At 35.5% G+C, this 13,093-nt stretch overlaps 1 protein-coding gene across 1 annotated transcript in view; it reads right to left on the bottom strand.

Annotated features, from left to right (window-relative positions):
- Nucleotides 1-3,486: 3,486 nt before the first annotated feature.
- LOC131805881 (protein phosphatase 1 regulatory subunit 12B-like) overlaps nt 3,487-13,093 on the bottom strand; it is a 61,130-nt gene continuing 51,523 nt past the window's right edge. Inside the window, exon 6 of the mRNA XM_059129635.1 lies at nt 3,487-12,654. Coding sequence (XP_058985618.1) covers nt 12,329-12,654 — 326 coding nt within the window. The 3' untranslated portion in view covers nt 3,487-12,328. The remainder of the gene's footprint in view (nt 12,655-13,093) is intronic.

Below are 13,093 nucleotides of genomic sequence, written 5' to 3'. Positions count from 1 at the left end.
TTATCGAAGAAAATATTTAATATAACATCCTATTAAACTTTCACAATATATTCATCATCAGGTAGAACCTTTCAAGTTATTTTGAACTTCCTAAAAGACATGATAACCCAGCGAGTGGTATAATTAAATAAGATTCCGTTCTCCAGGAATGTTCATTTCATCACTCATTTATCTCGACTCCGGCGTCTTCTTCGATTATTCATTCGCCATTCCGAAGCGCATGGTATTTGCTCATTTAGCCGTGTATGCACAAACCGATTATTCTAATTAATAACATTAGCATTACCCGTACACATTTGCATTCAATTGCCCCCTACTACACAATGTGTGCAACCATACGAATACATCCATCGATGCTGCTGTTTATCTATGGCTGCAGCATCGTCTTCATTATTCGCATAGAATAGAATTGATATGTAAATATGGAATAGGAAGGTTCAATATCTCTATCTCGCTTAGGAATGGCCAAGCTCAGGCCATGTTCGGTATCTGTTCTAATGATAATGTGAATGGTAATGTGTAATGGTATACCACACTTGTATGGCTGCAAATTCGTTTGTGCGTGTGTGTGTGTGTGTGCGTATGGAATCGGTAATTAATACAAATAATAAATTTATCAATTCTATGCATTTTTGTTGAATTTGCCATTGAGAAAATTAATAAATTTATTCATCAATTGAATGAATGAATCAAATATATATGTATGTGTTGATATGTCTGTGTACGTGTGGAAATACTTAGACTAATGCAATTAGAGTTAAATAATCAATAATTAAATTTAGAATTGAATGGCCTAATTTTCATGATAATGACCCAATGGAAATTTATTGAATGTAAAGGTTTGAAATTTATTTGAAGTCTAGTGTTATCATTGAGAGAGAGTAAGAATTTTAAGCTCTACATAATAAAAAAAGACAATATTTTTATACCCTCCACCGTACATAATATGGAGGGTATATAAAGTTCGTCATTCCGTTTGTAACTCATCGAAATAACTATTTTAGACCCAACAAAGTATGTTTATTCTGGTCTGGCTGGTCAAGTTAGAAGATAGGCTATATCGGACAACGATATTGTATAGCCCCAAATAACAGTACCCCCCTCCCCATTATTTTGTATTTCGATGATTTTAGCCACATTTTCAATGGAATTGACTGAAAATTCACACAAAGAGTTGCTTGTGGGTACTTTACTCCATGGAAGAGAATTGTCTATATATATCCACGATATCGTATAGCTCCCAAATATCTGTACCCCCCCGATATTCAGTATTTTGTTGATTTTAGCCACATTTTCAATGGAATTGTCTGAAAATTCACAAAAGGAGTTCCTTGTGAGTAAATTATATCTTGGAAGAGAATTGTTTTTCTAGGTCCACGATATCATATATCCCCTATATTACGGTTGCTCCCGATATTCAGTATTTTGATGATGAAAATCCTACTACTTTGTTTTAATAGGTCCACGATATCGCATACCCCCAATAACGATACCCCCGATATTCGGTATTTTGATGATTTTAGCCAAATTTGTTAATGAAATTATCTTAAAATCCACACAAAGGGTTCCTTCTGAGTATTTTACCCCCTAGAAGAGAATTATCTAAGTATTTCCATGTTTTTAAATAGCGCCCATATAAAGGTACCCCCAGATATTCGGTATTTTCATGATTATAAACCGGAATTGTTTCAAATGTCGGAAGAGTTACCACAGCCTACACATAAATTATTTATGCGATAACGTTTTCATTTGAGCAGTATTTTCCAACCGACTTTTTTTTGAACATTTTTTTCAAGTTTCTTCAAAAGTTTTAGAAAGTATAAAAAATCGTCTCGGCGGAACTTAGCTGCCTTTTTAGTATGGCGGGTATATTAAATTCGTCATCACGTTTTTTGGACCCAACAAATATATATATTATATATATTCTTGATCAGCGTAACATTCTAAGACGATTTAGCGCTGTCCTTCCGTCCGTCCGTCTGCTGTAATTACACTAGAGTCAAAGCGAATTAAGACAGGAATCTAAAATTTTGCACAGATCAGTCTTTTGTGTGCAGGCAGGTCAAGTTCGGTCCACGATATTTTGTATAACGGTACCCCCGAAATACGGTATGTTGATGATTTTAGGCACATTTTTAATGGAATTGTCTGAAATTTTACACAAGGAGTTCTTTGTGGGTATTTTACTCACAGGAAGAGAATTGTCTATATAGGTCCACGAAATCACACAAAGGTATTTTGATAATTTTGGCCTCATTTTTAAATGGAATTGGCTTAAAATCCATATTTCCTTCTGAGAACTTTAGCCCCTGAAAGAGAATTGTATACATAGGTCCATGATATCGTGTATCCCCCGTATAACCCCCCGATATTTGGTATTTTGATGATTTTAGTTGTATTTATACCCTACACCACAAGGTGGTCAGGGTATTATGTCTTTGTGCATTTGTTTGTAACAGGCAAAAGGAAACGAGATAGACCCATAGTTCCTTTTGATGATCTGCATAGAATCACATTCTGATTCGATTTATGCATGTCCGTCCGTCCATCTGTCCATGTATTTTTGTAAACAAAGTACAGTTCGCATTTATTGCCCTATCCAGATGAAATTTTACACAAATCATTTGTTTGGCCCAAGGACGAACCCTATTGAAATTGGAGATAATCGGTCAAAATTTAGATATAGCTCCCATATATCTTTATCCGATTTGTCTTTTATTGTGCACCAAACGTGTAATATCACTCCGAATAGTATGGAATTTTGCACGTACGATCAGATTAGACCTGAAAATAAGTGTGCCAAATTTGATCGAAATCGGTTCAGATATAGATATAGCTCCCATATATATTGTTCATCCGATTTGTTATTTTTGCCCTCCGCAGCCGTAATATGCACCCTGTCACCACAATATTTGGGGGAATATATCAAATACACCTCAGAAATACATTTGCTAAATTTTATCGAGATCGGTTCAGATTTGGATATAGCTCCCATATATAACTTCGTCCGATTTACCTTTGATTGTGCACCAAACGTCTAATATTTGCAAAATTGGATGAAATTTGGCACTCTGACATCGGTTCAGATATAGCTATAGCTCCCATATATACTGTTCATCCAAGCCAAAGCCAAAAGAATGTTGTTGCGGCCCTTATGGCCTTAAACAATGAATGAAACCCCTTGGTGCTACTGTTATAAACGAATTTGTTGGATTTCATTTTTCCTTCTTCGCATTTTGTTTTTTTTCCTCTTTTCTTTTTTTTTGTGGTGGCATTCTCTGACACTGGCAACCATATGAAATGCATCTAAAACGCAATGCCATCAACGTCATTATGGAAAAAAAAGCTTCTTTGCTATAAGATGCATGAGTGGATGATTGTTCTCAAGATGAATGGAGCAAACGCACACACCCATTCTCACGCATATGAATATTTTATAGAATGAAAGATAAGATGTAATGTTTATTTTATTCAATTTTTTTTATTTTATTTAATTTTATGTTTTATTACATTTTTCTGCATTTGCCTTAATTTGTACACATTAAAATGTCGTTACATTTTGGAATGACATACATAAAACTTACAACTATGGAGCGGTTGGTTGGATGGATTGCTGTCTCCGTGGATTTGTGTGTCTGAGTGTGTTTTCTTCGGGTAAATATGTAACGGAATTATGGATGTTTTTTCTTCTTCTGCTGCCTTCTTTTTCAAACACCAAAACAACAAACGGATGTGCGAATGCGTGTGTCTCGTCTGGCAATAAGGACTAACAAACAAAACTCTCCCAAACAACATCTCATCTCAGTGTACTTATCATTATGTAAATTGTATTACAGAGAGAACTTCTCAACATTGCTTTGATGTTGAATCATCAACGGCTTCGGCGGCCCTAGCAAATGAAGATACAGATGTAAATAACTAAGGAGAGGACAAAAGTCGAACAGGCAGAATATTTGATACTCTATACCATTCTATATATTTGAAACGTTGGTTTTGAGGTTTGTGTTAAATAAATCATAATGATTATAATCGATTTTAAATCTGTATTACGACTTTAGTTGGGCTAACATTTGAAATCGGATGGTAGATATATTTTAATTTGAACCAATTTCCAAAAAAAAAATTGGAATGTTTTTTTCTTCTCTGGGATATATGTGATTGTTTATATATAATAACACTGCCATTGAGTGCATTAACAACTTTCTAAAAATTGGAATATGGATAAAAAATATATCTGAGAACTATAGCTATATCTAATGAGAAATTGGTTCTGAAACAGAACGGATTTATGCCAAATTTAGAGGAAGTGTTTATACCATGTTGGGGGTAATAAAAATTTCGCAATACCTCGAAATATTGGTACTTCATACATCGATTTCCTATTTCACCATTTATTAATTTATTTAGAGATTGAAATGGACCAACAACTGAAAATGTTTCTGATTTTGCAGCCGTTATAAAGTTTACAAAAAGGACAAAAAATCTAACATGAAGTTAGAGTTTCGGACAGCGGATAGAATGGACCTCTACTTTGATGTGAAAAAAATACCAACATTTGCATTCTACCGAAATGCTGAAAATAACTTACAGGTCAAATAATATGTTTGATTGGACAAAAAATATGTAACACCTCGAAATATTGGTTTCCCACATAGGAAACTATATATGGATCTTCCTATCTCGCCGAGCTGAGTCGATCTAGCTATGTATGTCCGTCCGTCCGTCTGTCCGTCTGTCCATGTTAATTTGTAATCACTCTACAGGTAGCAATTATGGCCTGATCTTCACGAAATTTAGAATTGAGGTGGGGTTAAGGTCAGAATAGAACCCTATTTCTTTTGGAGATGATCGCATAATATTTAGGGGTCGAAATGGACCAAAAACTGAAAAAAACCTGATTTTGTAGTTGCTCTACAGGTCGCAATTATAGACCAATCGACGCGGAAATTAGCATGGGGCTAAGGCTAGGGCTGGGCAGAAGCCTTCCAATTTTGATGGTCATCGGGTAATATTTAGTGGGTGAAAAATACTATAACATTTGTGTTAAATAAAAGTCAAATTTCCATTAAACCGCGAATATTTTTAGTTTAGTTCAATTCCGACAGTTACGTAGATACCGATAGTAAATATATCGGTTGTATATAGCGAAATATATGCAATGTTTATATACAAAGGAAAGGAATGTTAGATGGAATACTTATATCTCAAGAATGGCTGGACCGATTTTGACAAATTTTGTCAATTCAGAACGCCCTCTTGATATAAAAGTATAAAATCTAAATCGCATAAAAATAAGTTAAAAATGATGTTCATATAGATTTTGTAGTATTTTGTGACATTTTTTATTATTTTCATATTTTTTATCGCATGCGATTTTTTCAATTTGACTTATAATATTAAGGTATACATTTTGTAAAATTTTTCCACCTTACAACACAGGTTTGGGATATTATATAGAGATTGCAATTATCGTCCGATCCTCACGAAAAGGGTAGGGTTAGGCTCAGAAGGGCTAGGTCTATTGTTTTCAAAGATGTCCGCAATATATATTAGGGGTTAAAATGGACCAACAACTAAAATGTTCCTGATTTTGCAGTCATTTTGCTAATGGACATGAAATCTCGCATGAAGTTAGAGTTTAGGACAGCGGGTAGAATGAACCACTACAACATTACTTACAGGCGATAGCCAAAATACACAAATTGCGAACTTCTGCCTCTTTTTGCTGATTTCGTTGACGAATATAGCCAAATGTCGTAGTCAAGAGAGTCTAAATTTGGAGATACAAAGGGGCCTCTTGCTTTTGGAGATGATCGCAAAATACGACGGAGTGCGTAAATATAGGGCAAATGTCCCTTGTTAAAATGCTAAGGGTAATATCTGGGCAGTGCTTCGTGTCTTAATTTCAAAAGCAAAATCTTCCAAAATGGATTTGGATATAAGGGGGTTCCAACACATTGTAGTGTTTGCTTTGCTTACTTGTTTTTATTGTACATATGAAGTATACAAATTTCTTTTGTTCGGAGACCCATAATGAAATTTGATCTGAAATCATTCTTACTTTGACACTTTTCCTAAAAATTGAAGGATAAATGTAGATTTTGACTCGGATTGGATACGTGTTAAATTAACAGTAAAATAAGTTGAAACGTCAGATGTATACATTCAGCCAGTGTCCGATTACTTAAATATATTTTGACTTCTGTTTTGATTATTCAAATTATTAATCCTCTATGGAAAGGTTCAAAAGGAATGGGTCAATATTGTCTATGTCGTATCAGACCTAAATAAATATGATATAAATATTGGGACGTGCCAGGTATGGACTATATTGTGGATGAGGTACCAGAAGGGATTTACAGATATATATCATCTCCAGATCTTGTGTAAGATGACGCAAGTCTAAATGCAATTGCATGGTAATTTCGCATAAGCTTCATGGATATTCAAAATGTTGACCCTTTGTGAGGGAGGTACCAGAAGGAGTGGACCGATATATCCCATCTTCACAGCAGATCTTGTGTTAGTAGCAATAATGGAATGTGTGAAATATGAGGAGAACCGGATGCTTATTTCCGATTTTATGATCGTTTCGGTTATTCAAAACTTTGACCTTTTGTGGGGGAGGTACCAAAAGATATTTATAATAGATCTTGTGTTGATGGAAATAATAAAATTTGGAGTTTTATGAGCTTCATGAGGAAGGTAATACAAGTAATGGATCGGTATATTCCATCTTCACACGAGGTCTTGGGTTCATAAAAACATTTTGATGTGTCTAATTAGACGATCGGACTCTTATATTTTATAAGAGTTATTATTAATATTACATACATCTTATGAGAGTTATAATTATTTAAAATGTTTACCCTGTGGAGGAGATACTGATGGATTGGAGCGATATTGTCCAAATCGGATTATCCTCACTCTTTCTCTTCTCTTTCCTTACTCTTTTTTTATACCAGAAGAAGTGGACCTATATTGCCGATGCCTGTACTCATTCTAACTGTGATAATAATATTACGATATACCATGTGTGCACAAAATCGTATACTGTCTTCGAGAGTTATCGTGCGCACCAGCCAGACAGACAGACATCGCTAGATTTCTTTTCTTTGATGGCTTATAGTAAAATTTTATGATGTATTTGACACCATTCTTCTAAATGTATGCTTTTTTGGAGAGCTTACAAAGTACGGCTTTAACCCTAAAATGTGTCTTACATGTATATGTATTTCTGGTTTTTAGTTTCTAGTTTTGATTTAGACTATTGTTGGCTTCTGGGACATATTTTTAGAATTCAATGACAAATACTTTTAAATAAAGTGTTTTTGACTCGCTCTTGATTTTAATTTTCGACCACTTTATACCCAAAATTCACGAATTTCGAGGAATTGTACCAGAAGAATTGATCCGATCTCTACCATCTTTATAACAGATATTGTGTTGATGGAAATATTGAGATGTACCAAGTCCGAATGGAATAGGATGTTAATTTCGCGTATTATGAGCTTCATGGATATTCAAAATTTTGACTCTTTATGGTGGAGGTACCAGAAGGAGTGGACTGATATATTCCATCTTCATTGAATGTTATGGTCAGAATGCGTGATTTTTAACAAATTTAAAAATATGGTCAGTTTAAATGACCCACTGATGTGGCTATTTTGACTAAATTACGCACCAAATTTACATTGTGGAATATTAAGACACTGACAGGCTTAAGTTAATTGTGAACTGAAGGAAATATCGCTAGTCTATCATTGGTGTTCGTAGCAATCGAGCCTCAATTACTCAGCTACGTGGGATAGTCAAGGTATGAAGTCTTTCAATACATAGCTGGAGCAGGATTTGAAGCCAAACCACCTACCGTATCGCAGATTTTTTTTGTTAATGGGCCCTTGGAAAGTTAGTAATTTTTTCCAATAAAAAATTGTGTTCGGGGACGAAGCTCAATTTTAGCTCAATGTGTACGTCAATAAGTTGAACAAGTAAAAAAGATGTAAGTTCTTTAACTTTTAATACCCTCCACCATTTGGTACAAATTTGGCAATTTCCAAAAAATAAAACCCGTTAAAAATTCTGTTAAAATCTTAAAAATACCGAATGTTTATACGACAACGTGGGCCTGCATAGGCAACTTTTGTCATAAATTATTACAATATTTAAATGCGAAACTTGAAGTAAAATCTGTTTAAAATCATCAAAATGCCGAATATGGGGGGTACCGTTATATGGGGGCTATACGAAGACGTGGACCTGCACAGACAATTTTCTGGCATGGGCTGAAGTATCCATTACGAACTTCAAATGCCAAATTTGAAATAATTCCGGTGAATAATGTCGCTAAAATCATCAAAATACCGAATATCGGGAGGTACCGTTATATGGGGGCTATATGATAACTTGGACCATTTACGAACTTAACCTGCCTACTGGGAAAATATACATGTGTGCAAAATTTTAGCCTTCTATCTCAATTTGTTCGAAAGATAGCGTGATTACAACAGACAGACAGACGGACAGACAGACAGACAGACGGACATGGCTAAATCGTCTTAGAATTTTACGCTGATCAAGAATATATATACTTTTTTGGGTCTGACATGAGTATTTCGAGGAGTTACAAACGGAATGACAAAATTAATAATAACTATGGAGGGTATAAAAACTACCAATTCATACAGAAAAAGTAGTAGTTTGTTGCGGTTTATAGGCTTGGCATCATTAGATCGTTCTTCTTTAAACAATTTATGAATCGTATGGTAATTGGCGAGAAGTTACCATAAGATGATATCGATTTTTATTTTTTCCCCAAAAATCTAATTTGTGGGATCAACAAGATAGTGCCACATGCCACACAGCTCGCGTAGCAATTCGCTTATGGAAAGGTGAATTCGTTCAACATTTTATGTCACGTTCGGTACCGGTCAGTTGACCGCCTAGATCCATCGATTTAAAGCCTTTAGACTTTTTGGGGGCTGTATTGATGCCCATTTCGATTGTGGAGAGCTAAGTTGACGCATTGCAAGAAAGCATTTCTTTGTGATATACCGGCCGAAATTTGGGAAGGAGTATGTCAAAAGAAGATTAAGCGATGTACCGTTTGCATGAAATAATCTTCATACATTAACTTATATGGATTTAATTTCATTTTAAATAAAGATTTTATACATTTTATTTTATTTATTTATTTTTATTTATTTTTTTTCTTATTCTGAAAATCAACTATTATGAGGGCTGTATTATAACGTGGACCTATATGGATTACTGTTTGCCAATTGCGATTTGTGCTCCCATATATTTCCCATTTTCTCACAAATCCTACTGACCTAAAATTGTTTTATTTATACAGATGGACATATTCTACGGATATACGAATATACAAAGACATATATATTTTGGTTCTTAAGTAAATTTTTCAAGAAGTTACAAATGGAATGGCAAACTTAATATAACCTCCATACTATGGTAGAGAGTATAAAAAGTGAGTAAGTGATGAGAACAAATAGAAGTGTGTACTTTCTTGTGCGTTCGTTTGTATTTGGTGTCTGCTTTTGCTTTGGCTCTATAACTCCCATTCAACATCCTTTAGCTTGTAATTCTTTTTGGAGTCGGTATTATTTGTTGTTGTTGATTTTCTTTTTTGCCTTCATCTCTTCTTTAGTACATACTTCAAATATGCAGTTATTAATCACAAAGGAACCACGCGTACAGAAAAAGAAAATGTATAAAAAGAACACAAAAATAACAGCAGCAACAACAACAGCATAATGTGGTACTACACATAGCAATGTATTATTGCTGCTCTCCTTACTCCCCTCGAAGGGGTTCGTTCTTTTCGAACAGGAAATACTTGAATGGCAAATAATAAAACGACAGCCAACCATGTACAGAGGATATTAACGAAAACACACGCACGCTCTCTCACACGCACATACAGATAGCTAGATATTCATCAAGGAATGTGTCCGCCAGTACATGCATACATACACGATGATTATTATTGTATTTTGTTTCCTCTCATCCCATGGCAATTACGATGCAATGCTAGAGGAACAGTGGTATTTAAAGGCATTTGGGCTTGACTTTGGCCTTCAACAAGGAGGAATAGAAGAATCCTTATTTTCCATAGAAAGGAAACCGAAGAAAATCCTTATTCAAGCAAGCTGAATAGAAGTTTTCCGAAGGAAAACCTCATTCGAGCAGGCTGAATAGAAGTTTTTAGACTGAAAACCTTATTCAGCCAAGCTGAATAAAATTTTTCCTGTGGAAAACCTTATTCATCCAAACTGAATAGAAATTTTCCTATGGAAAACCGTATTCAGCCAGGATGAATAAAAGTTTTCCTATGGAAAACCTTATTCAGCCAGGATGAATAAAAGTTTTCCTATGGAAAACCTTATTCAGCCTTGATAAATAAAAGTTTTCCTATGGAAAACCTTTTTTCAGCCAGGATGAATAGAAGTTTTCCTATGGAAAACTTTATTCAGCCGGGATGAATAGATGTTTTCCTATGGAAAACCTTATTCAGCCAGGGTGAATAAAAGTTTTCCTATGGAAAACCTTATTCAGCCAGGATGAATAAAAGTTTTCCTATGGAAAACCTTATTCAGCCAGGATAAATAAAAGTTTTCCTATGGAAAACCTTTTCTCAGCCAGGATGAATAGAAGTTTTCCTATGGAAAACTTTATTCAGCCGGGATGAATAGATGTTTTCCTATGGAAAACCTTATTCAGCCAGGATGAATAGAAGTTTTCCTATAGAAAACCTTATTCAGCCAAGCTGTATAGAAATTTTCCTATGAAAAACCTTATTCAGCCGAGGTGTGCAGAAATTTTCCTATTGAAAACCTTATTCAGCTAGGCTGACATTTTCCTATGGAAAGCTTATACAGATAGGCTGAATAGAGGTTATGTATTATATTGCCAGGATGAATCAATGCCATTTTGGTTAATTTTTCTACTGAAAACCTTATTCATCCAGGCTTAATAGAAACTTTCCTATATATTTTCCTTATTCAGCCAAGCTGTATAGAGATTTTCCTATTGAAAACATTGTTTAGCCAGACTGAATAAAAGTTTTCCGATTGAAAACCTTATTCAGCCAGGCTGAATAGAAGTTTTTCGATGGAAACCTTTATTCACCTAAGCTGAATATACATTTTTCCTATGAAAAACCTTTTTCAGCCAGGATGAATAGAAGATTTTCTATGGAAAAGCTTTTACAGATATGCTGAATAGAGATTATATATTCTATTGCCTCGATGAATCGATGCCACTTCAATCACTGTGCCATCTTATTTCACCCATGGCGTTTCGGTTTATTTGCCGCTCTGTTGTTCTTTGAATAATGCTAAAGAATTTAAGTATTTTCATTTCCTTCTTTTTGTCAGTGTCTACCCTCACCCCAGCGTCTCTTCCTTCGTTGTGCTCAACCGAAAGCATGCAAGAGTGCCTGACATGAATACGTCTCGCTGTTGTACAAGAAGCGTTAATAACACAGCGCTTATCTGTTGCCAAAGAATTTACAAGCAATAACAATGACATCTTTGCCAGAAACATGGATTACTGGCAAAAGGGAGCTACTGCTGCTACTACTGGCTAAAGACGAAGCAGGAGAAGCAACTTCAGCTTCAACTCCCGAGAAGAGAAAACCACAGCAGCTGCCTGGAATCCTAAAGCCAAATGGAACAACAAGCAAGCAAACAAACAAAAGTGGTAATGAATGGGCTGCACCATCAGTAGTCGGTCGTTGTCGACCAACAAACATGTTCTCTATCTCTCCCATCGGCTTTTGTTCGTCATGCAGCCATGCACAACGTTGCATGTACGACAACGACTCCTTGCAACTTAATTTAACGAAAAACTGAGCTTTATCATCCGGATGCATTAGGAACGCATCAAATGAAAGATAATGCCATTGTTGTCATTCAAGCTGATGTTGGTGGTGGTGGATGGTGGCAGTGCCAGCACTGGCAGCGAGAAGGAACAGAAAGAAATGTCGATGCCGGAAAGCTTATCTTAATACGACGAATATTCTTGTTTGCAGTTATATAAATCCTTATTGCTGGAACAAAGACTACGACAGCAACGACGACGAAGATGCAGAAGAACAAGTCAAAATAACAGGAAGAGTATTTCACAAAGGAAGTCAGGCGATTACAATTAACACAATTTGTCTTCAATTAGGCATTTACAAGCAACAACACACCACAATCCGCATGACACCATTAAGGGGCCAACCCAAAGCCGCTCTTCTTCTTCTTCTTTTCTTAGTCGGAGTGTAGGTGTAAGTAAGTGCGCTTTAATCAAGAAACTATCTACATTATTTTCCAGCAACATCTCCGCTACAGCCATCAGCAGTATTTTTGCCTTCACAATTTCCGGCCCCAACACCCGCTGCCGCCGACGCGGCTGCCTTCTCCGTTTCCTTTACCGTAAATGTTACAAAATATCGTTTATTTGAATCCAATTTATCGGATGGCAGTGATATTAGCTGTTTACTCTTTCCATGTGACAATTCTAATGACACTTTACCGCCACACCCGGTGCCGGTAGTGAGAATTTTCGGCAAATAAAAACTTCCCACGCCAGTCTTTTTATATGGGCCAAATCCAAATTTCGGCATGGTGTGATGATTCATCATGGGAACTGTAATGAGAAAAAAGAAATAGAAAGAAGAAGAAAAAGAAGACGAAAATTAATACATTTATTTCAAAACGAAGACATTGCCATTCAGCAAAATTGAATATCAATGATTATTGTTAAAAACCAATCTAATTTGATTATTTCTCTGTGGGCAATAATTAATTGGCGGTAATGGAGTGGAAGTGGGTGTCAGTGACAGAAATGGAAAATATTACATTAACTTAAAATAGAAAATTTTCATTTATCAAAAAATAGTATAATTTTCCTAATCACAAATTTATTAGATTTCAAAGACCTGAGACATGATTTATGAGTAAAGAGATATATCAGAGATTCCTTACAGACGAGCTGAAGGAGCTTTCATAAAGGATGTGGGGTCCAAAGTGTCTTCAAAGATAAGCCGGTGGCAAGGGAGTCTTCAAAGACGAGCAAGAGGCTTTAA

This window comes from Musca domestica, unplaced genomic scaffold, assembly GCF_030504385.1.
Source record: "Musca domestica strain aabys unplaced genomic scaffold, Musca_domestica.polishedcontigs.V.1.1 63, whole genome shotgun sequence".
NCBI classification, from domain to species: Eukaryota; Metazoa; Arthropoda; class Insecta; order Diptera; family Muscidae; genus Musca; species Musca domestica.
The sequence above is the reverse complement of the archived record's forward strand: the minus strand, read 5'-3'. Positions and strand labels throughout refer to the sequence as shown.